This window comes from Gavialis gangeticus, unplaced genomic scaffold (assembly GCF_001723915.1).
Source record: "Gavialis gangeticus isolate Ggan-Ray unplaced genomic scaffold, GavGan_comp1, whole genome shotgun sequence".
Lineage (NCBI taxonomy): Eukaryota > Metazoa > Chordata > Crocodylia > Gavialidae > Gavialis > Gavialis gangeticus.
Window position 1 is genome coordinate 37,181,918 of NW_017728997.1, and position 21,621 is coordinate 37,203,538.

The 21,621-nt window shown below is 45.8% G+C and overlaps 1 protein-coding gene across 1 annotated transcript in view; it reads left to right on the forward strand.

The window, feature by feature from the left end:
• Window positions 1-11,296, forward strand: part of EFCC1 (EF-hand and coiled-coil domain containing 1) — a gene marked incomplete at its 5' end in the record, with an annotated part of 156,295 nt that extends 144,999 nt beyond the window's left edge. The window contains 2 exons of the mRNA XM_019504618.1: window positions 5,287-5,356; window positions 9,549-11,296. Of these exons, the coding sequence (XP_019360163.1) occupies window positions 5,287-5,356; window positions 9,549-9,682 (204 nt within the window). The remainder of the gene's footprint in view (window positions 1-5,286; window positions 5,357-9,548) is intronic.
• Window positions 11,297-21,621: the final 10,325 nt, after the last annotated feature.

Below are 21,621 nucleotides of genomic sequence, written 5' to 3' on the forward strand. Positions count from 1 at the left end.
TGAACAGGGTCTCTCCCATTCCCCGCTGGTCCCCCCTGGTAAGTTTGTAGACAGCCACCAGGTCCCCTCTCAGCCTTCTCTTGTGAAGGCTGAACAGGTTCAGGCCCCACAGGTTCAGGCCCCATAGCTTCTCCTCATAGGGTCTGCCCTGCTGCCCCGGATCATGCGGTGGCCCTCCTCTGGACCCTTTCAATGCTGGCGACATCTCTCCTAAAGTGCGGTGCCCAGAACTGGACGCAGTACTCCAACTGTGGCCTGACCCGTGTTGCATAGAGCGGGAGGATCACCTCCTTGATCCTGCTTGTGATGCATCTGTGGATACATGACAAGATGCGGTTAGTGTCCTCATGTTGGTGGCCCATGTTCATTTTGGAATCGATAATGACTCCAAGATCTCTTTCTGCCACTGTGCTTTCAAGAAGAGAGTTCCCCAGCCTATAGGTATGCTGCTGGTTCTTACTGCCCAAGTGCAGTAACCTGCACTTGTCAGTATTGAATCCCATCCTGTTCTCATTTGCCCACCCCTGTAACCTGTCCAGGTCCAGCTGTATCCTGTCCCTCCCTTCTAGAGTGCCCACCTTGCCCCAGATCTTGGTGTCATCAACGAATTTGAACAGGGTGCTTTTCACCCCCTCGTCCAAGTCGCTAATAAAGAGATTAAACAGGGCGAGCCCAAGGACTGAGCCCTGGGGGACCCCACTGTCCATATCCCTCCAGCTCGAATATGACCCATCTACCACTACTCTCTGGGTGCAGTCCCTCAGCCAATTTGCAATCCATCTCACTGTGTAGGCATCATTGCCACAGTCACTTAGCTTTTTAATGAGAATGGGGTGGGAAACAGTGTCAAAGGCTTTCCTGAAGTCCAGAAAGACTACATCCACTGCAACACCTGCATCCAATGATTTTGTGACATGATCATAGAAGGCAATCAGGTTGGTCTGACAGGACCTGCCCCTAATGAAGCTATGCTGGTTGCCCCTGAGCATCATCTCCCTGCCGGTCCTTCCCAGATGTGCTCTTAGATAATCTTCTCAAAGACCTTCCCCAGGATCAAAGTAAGACTAACGGGCCTATAGTTGCCCAGGTCCTCCCTCCTCCCTTTTTTGAAAATGGGGACTGCATTGGCCCTCTTCCAGTTGTCTGGCACCTGGCCAGAGCACCATGAGTGCTCATAAAGCCGTGGCAGGATCCCCTCAATAACCCCTGCCAATTCCCTCAGCACCCTGGGGTGGAAAGCATGTGGACCTGTTGATTTGAACACGTCCAGCCTCTCCAGAAGTTCCCTAACTTGGTCCTCCCCAACCCTAGGCCCATCAGTCTCTCCTGAGTCCATCCTGTAGTCCCAGGTGCGCATGTAAATGCTGCACTCAGGAGCAATAAACTCCAGTGCAAACTGTGCTGGAGTTTATTGCTGCATCTTAATTGCACATGTAGATGAAACCATGGTGGATGTTTTGCCTTCCTCTGTAGTGTGGGCCATGTCTCATTTCTTAGATCTGAACATATTAGCCAACTATTTTCCTGTCATTGTAGTGTGATGAGGCCTTGGCAGTATCCATCTCCCCTGATTTTACCTGTAGCATGTTATAGAGCGTTTGTGGTATTTGAATTTTGTTTTTTACTTGTGCAAGGGCTGGAACTGTAAATGTTGAGGATTCCAGTAAATGGTTGTCTGTGAATGTGGGGGACTGGACTTAATGGCCTGAGAAGCCCTTTCCAGTCCCATGTTCTTATATGTAACTGAGGTTCATAGGTGAAAAGCCAACAGAGACTAAGAAATGAGTGGTAGGAATCTTCCCCATGAAAGCCTGAAGCCAGATGCAACTCTGGTGAATTTAATTCAGGTCTGACTCCCTGTATATCTCACCTACTTGTCTTTAGCTGTTCTCTACCAGTGGCCTGTTGGCTTTCAGTACTCATCATAATGACCACCTTTGCAGCCTCTCCCTGTCTGGAGTCTGAGGTGCAGCAGTTTAGGCTTTCTTTTCTCTACATACTAAAGAAGTATCTTTGGGAGTAGGTCAGTGACATTATTATAGGTTTATGATACAATGGCGACCACTTTCAAGGGCCTGTGTCTGTCAGATATCAGAATGTACCACCCACATTCACCTGTTCATTGAGACACGAAATGACGAGCCATAGCCCTCCCTTATGGTTCTGTAGTACCTTTCATTCCAGAGCACTTTAAACACACACACACACACACACACACACACCTCTTTCACTCTGAAATCACATTGTCTGCCTCTGATCTACAGTCTGAGCTGGGGTGAAGTAAAGCTCTGCTGTAACAAGTCTCAGCTATATTACACACCAGTTATAGCACAGATATGAAGATTTTATTGTTCAATTTAAACTAGAGAGAGGAATTAGGGAGACTGCAACATTCAAGCTAGGATTTATACCTCATTAAAATATGAGATGTAGTGTCCAGAGATGTTTATGAACTTAGTCTTCTAGCAGAGGCTTGTCCAAATTTGCTGTGGGTGGGAGCTGCAAGGAGGTGCCATCATGTAGCCTTCAAGCTGCACACCACACAGGTGGCACATGGTGGGGGCAGCACCCTTACCCAGGTTCCTCCTCCTTGAACAGGCTGTACTGGGGCACACAGACCCATGTGGGTTCTTGTGGTGGTGTGTAGCCCACTAACAGCACACAACCCTCTACCTCTCCATGCAGGATCACTCAGCAGCATGCAGCCCCCAATCCCCTGTGCAGGATCTGTTAGTGACATGCAGCTTGGCCACCCCCCCCAGCCCTGTCACGGGGGATCTGCTGCTGACCCAGAGCCTCACACTAGTGGCATGCAGCTCCCTCCCACCTGTCATGCAGGATTCTCTGGTGGCACACAGCCTGCTGCCCCCATATAGGATCCGTTGGTGGCATATTGCCCCTTCTCTTCTGCCATGCAGGCTGCTCAGGTGGTAGACCAAGACCCACAGGGCATACATTAGGTGTTTGTGAGCTACGTGTGGTCTATGGGCCACCAGTTGGACAGCCCATTCTAACATATCCAGCGGCATCATGAGTGGGTACTCATTCAGTGGGAAGTGTACAAGTTATTGAAAAAGCAAGCCCAGTCTTTGCATCACCAGTGATGCTTAGGGAAGTCTCTCATGTAATAACTCAAACAGAGGCTACTTTATGTGTTGGAGCTGAGGGAACTGCAGCCCAAAGCAATCTGGCTAAAGCCTAAAACGACACTAATATTATACATACTGCTCTTTTTTTGTGGGGGGTGGGGGTGATGAGAACTGGCTAACAGGTGGGCAAGTAAGATAACATTTTGAAGCTATACACATTTACATTGCACCCTTGGAAGTTAATTCCTTGGTTTACTATTTGGGATTTCTGCAAAGCCAATCAGTGTGTCTGACTAGATTGTTGTTGCCTCAGATGGTCACTTTACTATGCTTGAAGTATACTTATGTTCCACTGCTGACTTCAGGGATCAAGTGCAATATCTCACATTATAGTAACTTCCTTTAGCACTTGACAGCACCAGTTTTACTTTCACATCTCAAGTCTGACACTGCATGCATCAATAACAATCCAGTGAAGGATGTACTATTAAACTGGCAAAGAATGACTGATTGTGATTGACAGCAAGCATAACAACTCAGTGTCATGACATTGACATGTCATTCACTGGTCAGCAGTGTTGAAAATCATTCTAGCCTAGGAGATGATCCATCATACACTGTGCCATATCTTGCTATAATACTGCTTAAACATATGTTTGTTTAACTGTATGCTTGAAAGCTTTGCCATATATTCTTTATTTCCCTTACAACAATTACAGATTCCCAAAGTAAAACAAAGCTAAACATCTGGAATCTCAGAGGCTGCTTTTGGCTATGCAGTGTTTATATCATCAGCTGCTGGTTTGAAAATAAGCCCAAATAAGTCAGTGTTGGATTTGATATCACTAGAAAGAATACCTTGTGTGCTGTCATGTTCCACAGCTGCAGGACAGTGAACAAATGTCAATGACGATGATGATTTACAGCCTTCCCTACACAGCCGAAAGAACGTGCCATGGATTCCTGTGTAAGATGCACTTTAGACCAGAGCAAGAAAGCTTATTCACAGGTCATTGTAGTTTGTAGTGTTTTCCCTCTGCATATTCACTTTCGATGCATGATGCAGGTGTAGGAACCTTCTAGAAAGCAGTGCTTATCTAGAGCCAAATATCTTCTCACACCACTGAAAACTCAAAATAGAGGTTATAAGGGGGTTATGCACTTCTAACACCCAAGTGTATAACAGGATAAGAGTATTGATTTGGCATGCAGGGATGAAGTCAGGAAGGCCAGGGTACAATTGGAATTGCAGCTAGCAAGGGGCATGAAGGGTAACAAGAAGGGTTTCTACAAGTATGTCAGAAACAAGATGATGAGCAGGGAAAGTGAGAGTTCCCTACTGAATGGGGGAGGCAACCTTGTAACAGGAAGCAGAAAAGGCTAAAGTTGTCAGTGCCTTTTCACCTCAGTCTTCACAGGCAAGGTCAGCTCCCAGACTATTGCACTGGGCAGCACGATTTGGGGAGAAGGTGAGCAGCCAACAGTGGTGAAAGAACAGGTTAGAGACTGTTTAGAAAAGCTGGACATGTACAAGTGTATGGGGCCGGATGGAAAGGCAACCATCTACTAGTTCTAAGACTGAGATACTGTCAGTCAGGCTAATGGTTAATACTTTCCATAAACAGCAGCCAGTGGAGGCTGAAAAAGAATTTCTCCTGCTGGGTCTCTGGAATGGGACATGTAATAACCACTCCTGCCTTGTAGGTGTTAAAAATGGCACCATGATTTTAAATATTAGTGGGAAGTGTGCCTTTTTCTGAGAAGCCACCCATAAGTTATGTATGATACCACTCACCTTCCAAATACACAGGTTCTGCATGATCTCAGCCAGGCTTTTAATTGTTTTCAGCTTGCTCATCTCCTGCTTGCAGTCCATGAAGTGAATAAACATCTAGATTTATGAGGGCACAAGCTTTTGAAAGCTTTGCTGTATATTCTTTGTTTCCCTTACAGAACTGTATTACAGATTCCCTTAGTAAAGCCAAGCTAAGGATCTGGCATCCTAAAATCTGCTTTTGGCTGTGCAGTATCTATCTTCACCTGCTGGTTTGAAAATATGCCAAAAATAAGTTATGTTGTTGGACTGAATTTCATTTTGTTTTTCCATTTTCAATGCGAACACACTTTCCATATTTTCAGATGTAGTTGGATATATTTAACTTCATGAAAGAGATAATTGTTATTTTGTGTTTTAAAGAACATATCTAAGCGAGCCTTGGGAAAAATCTTGCTGAGCACTTTGGAATCCTGCCAGGACAACCAACATGGTAAGAAAGTAAATCATATTTAAGGAACAAATAGTGGCCAGTGTCTATAAGCAGAGAAGTTAGTCTGAAGTCAGGCAGAAGGCAGGATAGATTTGCACTTTATGATTAACTAAATCTGAGGTGATTAGCATAAGCTGTCATGAGCAGTAGGCATACTTTATCAGAGACTGTGAAGGGACTGCAGGAAACACAGCTTCTAAATAGAAAGTAGTGATTAGAATACAAAGGGTGGGGATGGAAGAAAAAGAAGGGGACACTGGGGATAGGCAAGATGGGGAGGAGAAAGAAAAAACAAAGTAGTAAACTCATTGAGGCTTATAAAAGCCAAGACAAGTAATGTGATAAGAACCAGTAATCTTGGTTTAGACCAGGGCAGGCAAAATATGGCCCACAGGCCAGATCCAGCCCACCAAGCCATTCTATCCGGCATACAGGGCCCCTAAAAAAATAAATATTTATTTGCTCCTGGCAGCCTGTCAAAACTGACAGGAGCCAGGGGCAGTAGGACCCAGAGGGAGCCCTTGAGCAACCCAGCCCCACTTCACCCCCAGCCAGTTCCCTGCTCTCCTGTCCCTGCCCTGCTCCAGCACCATGTGGCTCCCAGCTGCATCACCAGACTGAGGAGCACAGGACTGCACTGATATGAGGGTGTGTGCGCGTGTGTGTGTGTTCATAGGGCGAGTCACACACACACACACACCACCATACATATGCACAGCCCCCCCTCGCACTGCCATGCACAAACCCCAGCCACCCTCCCTACAAACCCCATACCTACCCACACACACAGCTCTCCGCAACATACAAGAGTAAGGCTTCATTTCAAGTTATTGTGCAATCACCTCTATGTACAATACACAAACATGTAAATCAGGACAAAAATATTTTTTGAAAAAAAATCAAGTCAATGAATGCTGTAGATGTTAGCTTTTTAGACTATAATTTGGTATTTTTCTGGTTCTGAGATGGCAGAACCCCTTGCTGAAAGGAATACTTCTGGGGGCAAGGGGAGGGACTTCTAGTGGCAAAGGTCAGGGGTTAGGGAGCAGGACTTTTGGTCGTAAGATGGTGACTGGGGGCAGGGTTACCCATGCGGCCCTTGGCTGCTTACTGAATGTTTTTTGGCAAGCTGTCCTCTGCCCAAAATAATTGCCCACCCCTGGTTTAGACCATAATTAATACAGTCTAGTCTGTGGATGATTTCTTGTTCTGCAATTTCCTATTCAAGTCTGTTTTTCAAGTGTTGTCGTCTAAGATCCAGCACTCTGAGGTCAGTGAGGGGAAATGTCCATGGCGGTTAAAGTGTTCTGCTACAGAAATGTATGTTTTTCTGAAGTTGATCAGATCTATGTTCATTCATTCTTTTATGTAGGGATCACCCTGTCTATCCAATGCAGATAGCAGAAGGGCACTTTAAGTAAGTGATGGCATATATGAGGTTGGTAGAGGAGCCAGTGAATGAGCTTTGGATGTTATAATCCATATTACTTAGTTTGTGATGTGGTCCGTGTTGCTGAGAGGGTACAGTTAGCACCTGGGTCTGAAGCAAGGTCTTAACTTCTTGGTGAGGATAGCAGTTTGGTGTGTATTGAGAGTGACTTTTAGGAGGTAGATGACATATATAGCAACAAGAAATTCAAAACTTCCCTGTCGGATGGGGAAATAAGTGACCATGCAGGTCTCCTAAAGCTGAATCCTTCTAGTCATTGAAACTGCAGGAACTGCAAAACATGCAGGGAATCACAGCCAAATTCTAGTGTTCACATGAATTCTGTAACCAGCTGCAATCAACAGAAGCCATTTGCACATGTCCAACAGCAATAATGAGTCCTGGTCCCAAATTTTGCCTGCAGGGTCAGAGGGTTGCACAGGTCCAGAGGACAGAATATGTCCCAGAGCATGTGAGAGAGCCACTCTCACCATTTACAGTTCCATTGTCTACAGCTCTTTTCACCTTTGACTTAAAAAGGATGCAGCATCCTTCAGTAAAGTAAGTGGGTCAACCTTGTTCCCCTCTGTTAATAACCTTTCATGTTCTTGTTATGAAAATTAAACTTGGAAAGTCCTCTCCCATGACAATGTGCAGGAGTTGCTTGGGCAGAAACTGTGCTGCATTCACAGCCTGGAGGTTTGGATTTGATTACTTTGTTTCTATTAGCAGAGCTTTTGTATTTACCTTCAAGGAAGCTAACATGGTGTACCAAGCCAGTTTGCCTAGGAGGACTGCCTGCAGGGACTCTTAATAGGCAGAGAGGGGTCAAAGAAGAGATAATTAAAGGTTAGATGTGACCCAGGGGTTTGGTCCATGGAATATTAACAACAATAATTCAGGGAGAGAAATGTGTACAAAACGTTCTGATTTACACAGAGCCTTCTTATCATTCAACCTATTTGTTACTACTACACATAGATTCAGAGGCGAGACATTCTTGAACAACATGGCTGTACTGGGGACAGGGAAGGAGCAGGCACGGCAAGTGGTAAGCCAGTCCCAGTGCACCTGCAAGCACCAAGGGTGAGCTGCTGGTTCAAGGAACAGAGACATTGCAGATTGTACCCGTAGGTGTGCTAACAGCTCCTGTGGGTGCAAAGGAAGTGTTCTGGCAGCTCTGCACTCTGATAGGATATTATACTGACCACACATGGAAACAAAAGGCTCCTGCACATGTGCACAGAGCCTGCTCTGACACTGGAAATCCAGTGCATCAGAGCAGACTCTATTAATCAAGTCTGCTGGAGCACAGAAAGTGACGCACTGGCAGCCTGCTGTGTCATGTGTATCAGTGTCCCTGCACATCTCCGCACTGAAAAAAATGTCAGTGGGGTGCTTTGAAATAAAACCCATTCAATAAGCTTTAGTTCAAAAGTTCTCTGCTGCCGTTTTTTCAGTATAGGGATTTGCAGCAATGCACAAGCACTTTTAATTAGTGTGCCTTGCTAATTTAAAAACTCCTGGCGCTGCATCCCAGCATGTGTAAAAATGCCCAAAGACTCCAAGTAGCACTGCCAAAGCAAAGTGCCTCCTCCCTACCTCAGCACAGTTCAGCCTCCTGAAATGCATAATTGACCCCACAGAATTTTATAGTCAAGAACAAATGAAGCTCTTCTAGCATTCTACATCTCCACTGCCTAGGTACACCCCAGAGAACTATGCACACAGTAATTCAAAATTACATGCCAAGTCCTGGGCCTGTATGCGGTGGCACAGAGCCAGCCCAGCCTGGCCTGCTGGCACACACCTGGGAGCCAAACCAGGTTGGCTCCATGCCACATGGCGCTTGTGGCACTGCAGGCAGGAACTATGTGCTGCCAGGCCAGGCCGTCTCTGTGCCTCCCCCTGGGGCTTCCAGCACTCCCATGTGGAGGCACTGAGTGGTGGTGCACACCTGGACAGCTGTTGAGTGGGGAGGGGAACTCCTGCCAGCAGGGGGGGTGGTGCATGTGGGGTGGGTATGACCCCTTCCATCACATGCTCTACTCCCCATCCCCCCATGGTACACAGCTCCCGCCACTGGCAGCAGCAGATGGCAGGCCCTTGGGGTGCTCATGGCTGCGGCAGCCAGAGCCCCCCCGATTGTGGAGGCACAGAGCCTGCCTAGGTTAAATTATGCAAAATTATGGAATTATGTATGGTCATACTTTATGTGCAAAATTGTGTGGGCGCATATTTGAATAATTCCCCAGGGTGTACCTAGGTTTCCTCTGCTCTGGACTGGCTTTGTACCAGTCCAGCAGCTTTGTAGTCAACCATTTTTTCACTGTTTGAGAAGTGAGAACTATGCCAATAGCTCATTGGAGTAGTTTCTTCCAGACTGCTGTGACTTGTGTCTAGTCTTGACTTGAATGATGAGAAGGCATTTAAGTCAGCAGGCTGTACCCATCTCAGTTTCAGCAAGTTTACCTGATATAAGGCAGTGTACATCTCAGACAGCCAATACATTTGATATCTGTCTTTGTTCAAACAAGGAGGTTGGGGACCAGTGAGGAGGGAGTTTCAAGTAGGAAGCATGCAGAGGGATCAATTTGTGCATATAGTACCTCTCTGTATAATTGTGATGTGTGGGAGAATTCATTATTTGTTCTCAATATTTGGAAATTCTATGCTTATTGTTTGAAAGGCCATCTCTGTAAATGAGAAGTAGTTTGTAATTGTTCAATTGCCTTTTCCTGACTTTGTCAATTTCTTTTAAAGGAAAAGCCCATATATTTGAAGTCCTAGATACTCTCTACCAGGAGTTGGCGGCATGTGAACTCTTACAAAGCCAGTCTCTTGAGAAGACCCAGAGCCACCAGTCTCTGTCTAACCCACTGGTCATCTCTTGCTGAGCAACATTACCATCTACAGCTCTTCATGACTGTTCAGACAATGATATTTAAACAGAGAATGGAAGAATGAGATTTGCCATATTCAAAGGAGTTCAGTAAAGGAGAAAAGCAGTACAATTAAATCATAAAATCCCAGGTATGCTGCACCTCTAACGCCTCAGCTAATTGCAACACAGTCCTTTATTTCGAAGAGCGTTCACATGTCATGAGGATTACTTAATGATGCCTATCTCTGAAGCCTAACAACTGCCACATTCTGGCATTCTAATTGTACCAGCTCACCAAATAAAGAGCATGCCAGATGCACTGGCAAGCCTAATATACAGTTTCAACTCTGATAATAGATTAGCTGGAAACAGTTTTTATCTTTTGTGGTAAATGAATTAGTTCATTCAATAGTGAAAGTGTCTGCGTAACCACTAGCAAATATGTTTTCTTAAGGTATAAGAGACAAAATGACTGTATTATAAGATATATACGCACCGTTATAAGCCAGTAGGGCAGGCTAAGGACCTATACACAAGTGTGTCTATCCATCTATGTGATCATGGTTATACATCTTATTTAACTCTAATTCAGAGCTGTTTCTGATCCTCTGGATCTTTATTTGTAACTATGAACAATTTAGACATGTAATTACACTTTGATATCAATCAGCAACTATCTGACTCTAATCTTATATTTTATATTAAATATTATGTTTAACTGCTTGAACAAGTGCCAAGTGATCTTGTTTGCCTGACTATCAAGATGGAAAAGGCTGCAAAGATGGAGAGCTTCATCTCACACCGTCACAGATTCCATCATCCAACCAGCAAGTGATATACTGATGCAGCTTTCCTATATCATCTAATTACCCTGAATGAGACTATTGATATAAAGCAAGGTCTTATCTGCAGGCAAAACAAATTTGAAGGAAGTAAAATGCTGGACATACTTATGAAAAGTGCCTAATATTTAGTCAATAATAAGATCAGGACAAAAGTAAGTCCAAAAGCTGCTGCCAAGTTATTACTCCTACTTAAATAAGCTAAAAGGCAGAAGTTCTTAACACAGTCTACTGAATTTGCATAGTTAAAAAAATAGTTGTTCTATAGCTGTTTTGGGTGCATATAAAGAATTTGCTTTGCCTGAGATAATTTAGGCAATAAAATGTGGGTATTTCAAAATAATATATACTTGAAACCATCTCTGCACTGGTTTTCCCATAAGAAAAATGATTCAAGGCCCAACCTCATTTACTTTTTGTAATCCTTCATATGCATACACCATTATGTTTATTCATGCAAATCAGATCTACATATACATTTAATTACCGAGTATTGTGTATCATTTAGAAACATGCTTATGACAACAGTTTGCAATAGAACTTTTCATTTCTTTTGGGGGATAAAAAAGGGGAGTGGAAAAAGTGGGCCAAATTCTGCTTGTTGAATTGGTTCTCTGGATTTATACTGAGATTATAGAACAAAATTCAGTATAGTAAATATGTATTTACATTACAGATATACATTAATGTTAGATTAGACTTGGATTGACAGGCAGTCATGATGTAGGAGTCATAAGGCAATAACAAATTAAATAGAAATGTAACAATAAAAGATCAAATAGCAAGAACACTGTGCATTTTCCTGTTTGTGTTCATTTCCTCCAAAGGTCAAAACTATGAGCCAGATTGCTCTGTATAGATTTCAGCAAGAGCACTGCATTTATACCAAGACAGGATTTGTTCCACTGCAAATGCTGGCAAAATCATAAATACTGACCAGGATGTGCGTGTGCATTTGATGGGAGTAGTCTAGAACATACTACATACCTGATTGTGCATTCTCCAAATGCTGGAGGTAGCCTCAGCTCCTTACAAAGGAACAAAGTAATTTTTTCTGTCACTGTCTTGCTACTTCACTTCCTAATATATCAGATAGCCTGCCATCCTGATGAGAAACTAGGGAAGCCATATAACCTAGATGCTATGCAACTCAAACAGCAATCAAGGTGTAACTGGAGACAGAAGAGGTGTCACTACACTGCGGTTACTGCTGCTGTTAACAGAAGAGAAGAGCAAGTGCTAGTGAAAACTCTTGCCAATAAGTTTGCTGGAATTGTATAAGATGGGAAATAGCAGAATCTTGTCTTGTGAAAAATAGTTTCCCAGTTCTGTACCATTTTCTAATCACATAAGAAATGGCTATATCAGAAAAGTGCCCCCACTAGTTCTACTAAAATAAAATATTTTCAGCAACCCAATAGAATGCTTAAACACTACAAGGCACAGGAGCTCCTTCTAGTGGAATCAGAATTTTTATTCCCAAGTTCCAAATTAGCCTCACTGCATAACAAAATGAAAAGAGAAATCTCAGCATATGTATTTTTTCCAGGAAAGAAAGTTACCAATCCAGAACCAGATATTCTGTACAATATAGCTTTGTATGGTTGCTTTTTTATGTAGCAGTAGAAAACGCCCTGTGACAAAAAGGTGGGCTCCCCAGTAAAGGAGAAATCTGTGATATAGAGTCTGGATACAAGTGAAGGGTGGGATTCTCTTACCTTTTTGCACCTAAATAGCACCTTTCTAGCCATGCAAGTGGTTTGTTTGGCATTTACACATTTGCCCTGCAGTCCCAACATGTAAGAGTGTACATGTAGACTGAACATACTTAGTCTCTATACTGACCAGTTAAGTATACAACTACATATGTGCAACAATTTTGAATGCATACCTGCATCCAAGATGTGACAAAGGGCAGCTCTCGGGGCCAGGTGTTATGCCAGCCTGCCTACCTGTCTGCAGGGCAGTCTGCCCAATCTACACTGCCACGACTTTCCTGTTCTCAGCCCAGGTGGCAAAATGTGGGAGACTGCCCATTATTTGCCCTGATGCCAGGGGGTGCCATCTGTGGCTCAACCTCACCTACACCACAGCCCATACCTCACAGATAGCATCCATGGTTCATTATGCTCCCAGCCTAGATCCAGGCCAAGCTTAGCCCTCTGTCAGGCCTCTTTCACACACATTCACTCTGCCCTTCTCTCACAAGGGCCTCTCACATTTCACCCCCTCTCACAGGGTCTCTCTTTCACATCAAGAACTTGTTTTGCCCTGCTTCCTCTTAGAGCATCTCCTGTAGGCAATAGGCTTTATTCTGATCATGCCTTGGGTGGCAGATGTACAGTCTCTTGGGCCTCTCCTGTGACCCTCACCTGGGTAGTGACTAGCCCAGTTCCTGACCTGGGCCAGGCTTGCCCTGGTCCCTCCCAGGGCAGCTTTACATAAACATACATAAGCACATGCTGGGCCCCCAGCTCCAAACACTGAGCTCCCAGCCCTCTGTGTCCCCTTTCTGGGGCTCCACGCTTCTCTCAACTTGCTGTCCAGGGGGTTGGACCATGTGCTGCCCTTCAGACTAGCCCTCAGCCCTACTGAACTTATTCCCAGGTCCCAACTACCACCTCCTCTTTGGGGTTACACATCTACCCCCTCCTTCAGGGCTCTAGGGTTTCCCTCCCCTGTGGAGGCTCAGGCAGCCACAACCATGCCTAGCCCCACCTGGATCTTACACCCTCTTCAGGCTCAGATAGCCATAGCCATGCCTGGCCCCTTGTACCCAGTGTTGTGGGGGCTAGGGGTTAAGGCGCACCAATCCACCTTTCACCAGGGTGGTAACTGGCCTGGCATTTCCTGAGGGCTCCTGCACCACCAGGAGCCCTACCAGGCCACCCATCCCCAGCAGGGTGCAGTTTTAGGTTATACCCAGGACCAAGAGCTTCCTTATGGGGACCCATCCCCATAAGCTGTTGCCCTTACCTCCTGGATGTTCCTGCTGCAACTCAGCCAAACAATACTTCTGCCTCAGTTGGCAGCAGCAGACTGCAGCCTTTATATACTAGGTTCTCAAAATGGCTGCCACCATCAGGCACCTGCTGGATGCCTGACTCAGACCTTAAAGTGGCAGGCACTGCAAGTGCTGTGCCACACAAGGCATGCCAACGTCCATGGGTGTGCTAAACTCCAGAACAGGTGGACCTTCCCATGTTTTAGCCCCAATAATTGAATGTCTCAGACATTTGCACAGGACATGGGGATAACTAGGTGACAGGCCCCTCCATCTAAATGGGGTTTGACCCTGTATCTCTGACTTCCCAGGGCAGGTCTCTGACCTCAAGGAGGGATCCTTGGGCAGCTATTCTGCCCCAGCTGTAGGCTAAATAGCCCATCTGTGCCTCTAGGGAAGGATGCCCACACCACTGGCCAGTCTTACCTGGACCCAGAGTGCTTCACTGCCTGCTCAGATTCTGTCATCTCCCCACTGTACAAGTCCACACCTGGGGGTGTCATAGGGCTCTTCCTCCCAAAAGGCAGCCATAGAAGGGGTGCCCATAGCTGAAGGGAATAATGACCCCCCTATAAAAAGCAACAAGGGTACAGAGGAGCCTACCCTATAGTTCCTTGGCTCCTGGGGACCACCAGGATGCCATACGTACCATCCACACCCCAAGCAGTGCTCACAACCAGTGAGTAGCCCCCAGCCCTGTGCCCAAACTAGCAAAGGTAGCACCACCAGGGACCACCACTTCATGGAGAAATCCCTGACCAGCTCTTGGACAATTTCCTTTGACTAGGGCACATCCATCCACTCTCTTCATCCTGTTTCCAAGACAGAGGCAGGACATGGAGGCATCTCCCCATGTTCCTGCTTAGTTCACCTGAAGCGTCCAGAAAGTACCTGGTAGCAACTGTGCATATAGCCCATCATACCGCAGTCATCACAGATTCACTTCCCTCTATATCTCCATATACATGACCCTCTGGTGTTTTGCCTGACAGATCTGGCACAGTACCATAGAATCCGCTTCCTTCTCTAGTCCAAGTCTAGCCTCCCAAGACTCAAGTCTTGACCTATCTCAGCCTCTGGACAAATCTGTTTTCTCCTCCCCTATGGCTGCTTCCATTGGTCCCCAGCCAAATTCTGCAATGTATGGCAAGGTGGTGGAGAATACAACCTACCATGAAAATTAAAGGCAACCTGTCACGGAGTGGGGCCTAGGAGCAGCCGTGATCTCTCTAGCACCCCCCTACTGTGCCAAGTAAGCGATCCAGCACCCTCTCTCGCCTGCCACGTCTTGTTGTTATATATAGTTTTATATGGGAGGCTGCCTTACAGTCCCCTTGGACACAGTGCTCTGTTTATACTACCTCCCCATTCCATATGGAGTGACCTGGTGCACCCCCAGCCTTATGGGCTATGCATGCCTCCAACCTCCCCTTTAGCACGCCCCAAGCCTCGCAGATGTACTGGACGTTATCTGGTCAGCTTCCTGGTGCCCCTAGGCTTGTCACGCAACCGGCGCCCCTTCACTGGCGCCCCTGGGCTTGTCACGCAATCGGCGCCCCTCTATTCGCTAGCCCTCTTGGGCCTACTAATTATATCCACCCCCCATCCTGGGTTCTGCTCAATATGCTAGCCCCTCCTGGGGCCTCCCCACATACCGACGATGCCCCCACTGGGGCCTGTCCCTCCGCGCACTCGCCCTCTCCGGGCTCTCAATAATCGCGGACTCACCCCCTCTGGGCTCGTCTCTATAGTAGCACCCTACCCTGGGCTTCTCTTCCTGTGTGTCCCCCCTTGGGCCTAACACGAGCCCCTCGGGCATCTTGCTGGTGCTCCTTGCAAATGGGGCTCAGGTGGCTTTAGCCGTGCCTGGCCCCCAAAATCCTCTATGCCTCTTCTCAGGGCTGGGGTACTACGCCCCTACTACAGTGCCCTCGCGGGCCCCGGGGTCCCCACCACTGTGGAGCTCCTCCGGGCCTCTTCCCAACTGGGGCTCAGGTGGTCCTAGCCTTACCTGGCCCCCTTGACCCCTTACTCTGGGTCCTGCCCCCCTTGGGGCTGCTACCTATGCCCATGCTGGGCTTCCTCTCACTAAACGTGCCCTCCCCGGGCTTCTCAATCTGTTCACCCCTTCTGGTGCCAGGGTCTAGACACCCCACAATACAGCACCCCTCTCTGGTGCTGGGAGCACCCCACCTCCCTGGGGAGCTCCTGATGAGGCCTCCTCCACCCCTACAGCCTCTCCCGGTCCTCCAGTATAACAATAACTAAACAGAACCATAAGCCAATCGGCTGTAACGCAACAATAAGCCTCTTGGCTATACCATAGGATCTAGGCCTACCTGGCTCTCTTGCCAAGGCCTTCCATTCCGGGTTCTCTCCACCCTTACCATGATGCAGTCCCTTGGGTGATCAGGCTGCACCACTCGTCTCTGCTCTGCTTGGCTCTCCTGCACCTCAGACTGCCAGAAGGGAACTGCCACTAGGCTTTTGCCTGGGTTGTTTATAAAGGCCCGGCCCTGCCCCCTTCTGGTCATGTGCCCAGCCTGGCTGCTCCGGCAACCAACACCTGTGGTGTCTCAAGGAGCTTCAGCAGCCCTTATTCCTTCATCAGAACAGGGCACCCAGGTGCTCCTGTGACCCATAGGAACAGGGCACCCCAGTGCTCCTGTGACACAACCTCACAGACAACTCTCCAGTTACAGTTGGGCTCCTGCTAAGAAGCCTCCCATCAAGCCATTCTAGAATAACATGCACATTTAAATAAAGTAGACCAGTGGTTCTCAACCTTTTTAGACTCAAGGCATCCCTCATTAGATTCAAGTCATCCCTCAGAAAATGGCAGCCCCTTAGCTTTTACTTGTTTCTTGACTACAGAAAAACAATCTTTCTGTTGCAAATAGCTTAGAAATGCCAAAACAGGTCAGGATGGTTTTGACATTATGAATTTCTATTTTAAATCTCTGGCTTTATCTTGCAAATTGTGCAGGTATGGCACCATAGTGAAAATCTTATAGCACCCCAGGGTGCTAGGACACCCTGGTTGAGAATCACTGAACTAAACCATGTTGTAAATTATCTCCCAAATAACCTTGCTGAACTGTGAGTACCTGTATGAGTTACTTAGGCCTTGACTGCATGGAAAAGCTGTACTGATTTAATTAAATTGGTTTAGAAGCTAATGAGCAATCATATAAGGGGACTGTACAATTTATTTAAATTCAGTTTTAAACTCATTAACAACTTCCTTGTGTTGACCAGTTCTTGTTCCTTGATTTGCCTCAGATTTCTATGTTCCTGATACTAGAAGTAATATGTCTTTGTTCCAGGAGCAAAGTTTGTTTTCTCCCTGACTGTTGAATAATACTTCATCTTTCCCAGAAATTTTGATTACACTAGAAAAATTGTTTCTTTTTCAGAACTTATTTTACAGGCCCTTCCTTTCTGTTCCATAATCCTCAAAAAATAAACTCCCAATCTCCCAGTTTTCATACTGCTCCTGATATCCAATCTTCTTTTAAACAGCTGCCGAGAAGGCTCTGAACATTTCCAAATTTTATTCTTGCAGGTACATCCTTTCACCTGCACATACATATCTCTGCTTGACAGCCTGGCTTTTACAGTCTTTCCTCGTTAGTCTTTTGTATCCATTTCCAGCAATGCAAAAAACCAACAGAAATGTCTGTGTCATCCCTTCCTGGGAATACAACTGAGAAAATAGAAGGGAAGATGCTGATAATCTGCTTGACTGGTGGCAGCCCCAATTTATATGCATGTGCTCTTCAAGATGCTTGCTAAGATACTTGCCACAGAAACAACTAGATTTAAATTTACCATCTTCTTGGGCTTTAGCCTCTAATGGTAAATTACAGTTATTTCCTACCAGTTATTTTATAACTGATGGATATAGTATGTTATAAAGCAGATGATTTACCCAGCATGTAAATATTTATTCTCCTGAATTGAATAATCCTATTCTGTGTAATCCTCATCCTGTTGTATTTTAAACATTTATCGGCTACTGTGATTTACATTTTAGATTTTGGCCCCTTCACCAAAAGAAATCTTAATACTTCACCCAGGCTTTGCTGCTGATCAATCATCTCTTAAGAACCTCACATAATTTCCTTCCCCTTCCTAATTCTCATCCTTCTTTGAGTGTATGGCCTTCTTTGCTAATTATTCTGGAAGGTGGCATGCTGTCACCATAGCTGAGAGATCATCTCCATAGGAAAATTTATTCTCAGCATAGTAGTGCTCCTACTCATAAAAAATGTTGGAGCTCTTACACCTGGTATAATCAAGGGAACAGAGTTAAGGGCCCCACTGCTGCCATATGCAACCCTCAATTTGTTTAATCCATAGTTTATCATGTATTTAGATTGTAAACCATTTGGGGCAGGGATGCTCTTTTCACTGTGTCTGTATGGGTGGGCCCTAGTGCAACCAGGTCTCAGTCCCTGACTTACTGTTACCACAATGAAAATAGCAAATAGGGGGCTTTAGATACCTGATCCTTTTCAAAACTTAGTCTTATTAGAATAAAAAGTACCAGGAAATGCCCTTGCTAGAGTACTGACTCAGAATTAGACTGTTATAACTGCTGAATCATCAGACTGACTCTCTAAGCCATAACTGTCAAACATCCATTATCTATTTAATTAAAAATGGAAGTTTTCCCTATCTTAGAAATCAAAGCATTTCCCCCACTGAGCTGTAATGTGCTCCCATACTTAAATTTAGCCTATAGTCTCAAAACACTTTCTATTACCTTCCCACCCTGATTTAGCAGATTTCTATCAGATAACCAGTAGGTCTATAAAAACTATAGTAGAAGTTGTAGCTTTCCATTATAATTTATTTTTACTGCAGTAATACTTTTACTCTATGTAAGGTGTAAACGATTGGTAAATTAGAGCCCAGATTATTCCATAATTTCCCATTTCGCTATTCTTGCATCTTCTCTTAAAACATCTAATACTGGTCACTATCAAAAGCAAGACGCTGGCCAAAAAGGATCACTAAACTAACAGTGTGTGGCAATTCCTACACTTCTAAATAATTTGAAAGGTTGATGGAGATTGAATCTGTTTCTGGAACTAATATTTCTTTTGCTTTTGCATGTCTGAGCATGCTGAAACAAAGGCTTCCCTTCTCAAGACATTCTGTTAATCCATTATACGGTGAGTTTGAGTTATGAAAGTCAGGCTGCTAATGCTTGTAGACTTCATTCTTTGTTTTCAATTTATGAGTAAAAAAGAACGCTATAAAATAATGGTACATTAAACGGAATTCCTGTGCCAGTGGGAATGACAATAACAGTCACAGCATGTAAGAGACACATCACATTACCACCCAAAGGGCTTGGTTTAAAAGTAATAATTTCATGGAGTTTTAAAATATAAGCCCTTTAATATTCAACTCAACTTACTTGCTTAATAATACAAACAATTCTGCATAATAGAAAACTTGTACAGTGTGCATCTGAGTGTGAAATTTAATTGAACACTATCCTTTTCTGAAGGAGACTGCTTTCTGAGGGGCCAGGATTTTTAGAATTCTTGTCATGTTTCTGTGCTAGTTCTTTGCCTGTGTTGTAACTCACAAGCAGTCATCTATATCCATCATCTGCAGTACTTCCTCTTAGAGCCATTGTGTTGCCCTTGAGGCTCCATATAGTTGCCCTTGAGGGCAACAGTTCAGAAACAAATGTGTATTTGATGAGAAATTAAACATGTTGCTCCCTGAGCCAAGCCTGCAGTTTGTACAGTGAGGGATTTGAATAAGTACTATAGCTATAGGGACACAGGGGGGAGTATTGCCTTCCAAGCTATCACCCACCATTGGCCTGGAGACTGACTTCATTGAAAGCCAAGAGTGCTCTGAGCAGTTCCTGTTCCTTCCCTGCTACATATGCTCAGCAATGCAGCCTAAACTGAGTAGCTCTGCCTGTGTCTGCCTTCCTTAATAGCTGTGGAGTCTTCAGGAGACCTAAATAGTAGGCCTGTGAGAAGCGGCGAGTATTTGCTTCAGATTCGGATTTGGCTGATTCGGGGGGCAGCGAGTTGGGATTCAAATCACTGCCCCAAATTGATTCAGCCAAATCTGATTCGGAGATTCGGCTGCTGCCGAATCCCCAAATCTCCAAATCATGCTGGCCTATCCCCCGCCCACTATCCCAGCCCGGCAATGGCTGCCCCGCCTGCCCCAGCTCCTGGCCCTTTGAAAAAAAAAAGCCCAGAATCACCAGGTGCTGCCAGGTGGGAGGTGATCCCCGCTGCCCCCCACTGCCCCGCACCATGTGGGGGGCTCTGCATGAGCCCCCCGAAGCCCCAAGGCCACTGAAGGAGCTGGTGAGTCCTGGGGCTTTTCTTGGGTTTTTTTTCTTAATGGGCCGGAGGGCAGGGCAGCCGTGGGGGGGGCCAGGGGAGCAAGGGAGGGGATCGGGGGCTTGTGGCAGAGCCTCCCATGCAGCGTGTGGTAGTGGGGGGCATCAGAGATTGCCCCCCCACCCGACAGCACCCACTGAGTGGGGGCTTTTATTTAAAGCACCAGGAGCTGGGGTGGGCAGGGCAACCATGGTGGGGGGGGCTGCGGGAACACATTGGAGTCAATGGGGCTGGGGGAACAGGCAGGGGATGGGGCCTGGCAGGGGTCCCCCCATGGTCCCCTCCTCCAGCCCCACCTCCTCTCCCCTCTACTTACCAGCATGGAGCTGTAGCAGGTGGGGACTGCCTAAATCATCAAAGCTTTCTGAATCTTTTCCAAACTTTCAGAGAGCTTTGAATTGATTCAGACCTTTTTATTGATCCCCTGTTTCAATTCAGATTTAGAGATTTGGCCACCAAATCGGCTGAATCTTCTCTGAATCGAATCACCACCTGAAGCTTCATGCAACCCTCCTAATAGCCACTGGCCCAGTTCTACCTATGTCTAATAAGCAGGGTAGCACCTTAAACATTACCCCTCTAACTGATTTCAGAGTAACACAGTTAACTACTTCTCCCTAATAAAATAAGTGACTTTGTCCCCTGACTTCACTGACACATTTGGTTTGGCCCTCAGACAGAGAAGGCTGGATACCACATCTCAGGTTCCCCAGGAGACGTTTCCTCTAGGATGAAGCCTTGATCTGACCCTTCTTTCTCATCCTTACCTAGGGCTGATATCTCATTTTGTTGGATTTGTATTTAAAATGACAGTTCTTTTCTACAAAGTCTACTTAATAACTGGGTGCTTAACTTCTCATTAGCATAGTTTACTGCAAAGTAATCAGGTATGTCTACATGTGCACATGCTTACTACACAGTAAGCCTCGCTAATCCTGAGTAGATTTGCTACCTGCAATGCAAGTAGCAAATTAATTTGACATTAGTAATGGTGCCATAGTGCTTGTGTAGATGCCTGACCAGGACCAGATCTGCTCCCAATCATCCATCCACCAGGAGGCAGAAGATAGCTCCCTGCCTCTGGGAACTGCCTGCTGCTGGGGTGGGCTCTGCCACAGGAGCCTGGGTGGGGTCTATGTCCCCCTGCCCTGGCAACAGGGAGCTCCAAGCCATCTGCTCTGAGACTGAGATCAGGGAGTGGGGGCTGGGAGATACTTATCTCTCAGCTCCCACTCTGCCATCGTGATTGGGGAGCAGGGGGCTGGGAGACCCTTATCTTCCAGCACCAGCTCTATGACTGGAACCGGTGCTAGGAGATGCTGATCCATCGTCATGGAGCTGCTGCTGGGACATAAGCATCTTCCAGCACTCTTGTACAAATTACTAATTTGCTCAAATGCTACTCAAGACCTTATGAGGGGGATAAGGCAAAATGCTGCGTTTATTGACTATAATATTTAAAAGAGTGTTTATACATACACACACACACTCACACCCAATCACTCTGCAGATGTTATAGTTACCAAAGTCCGTTGCTGCGTACTGCACTATATGGCCAGCCTAGGAGGATGAGATAAGGAACGGGACATACAGACATGTCTGTGCTCCAATGTTTACAGAGTGTTACTCAATTTCTTGATGCTAAGTCTATCCTTTTTATAGGGGACACCAAATCTTTATTTAAACTTTTCTATCTTGACATGTGGTTAGGTTCATGCAT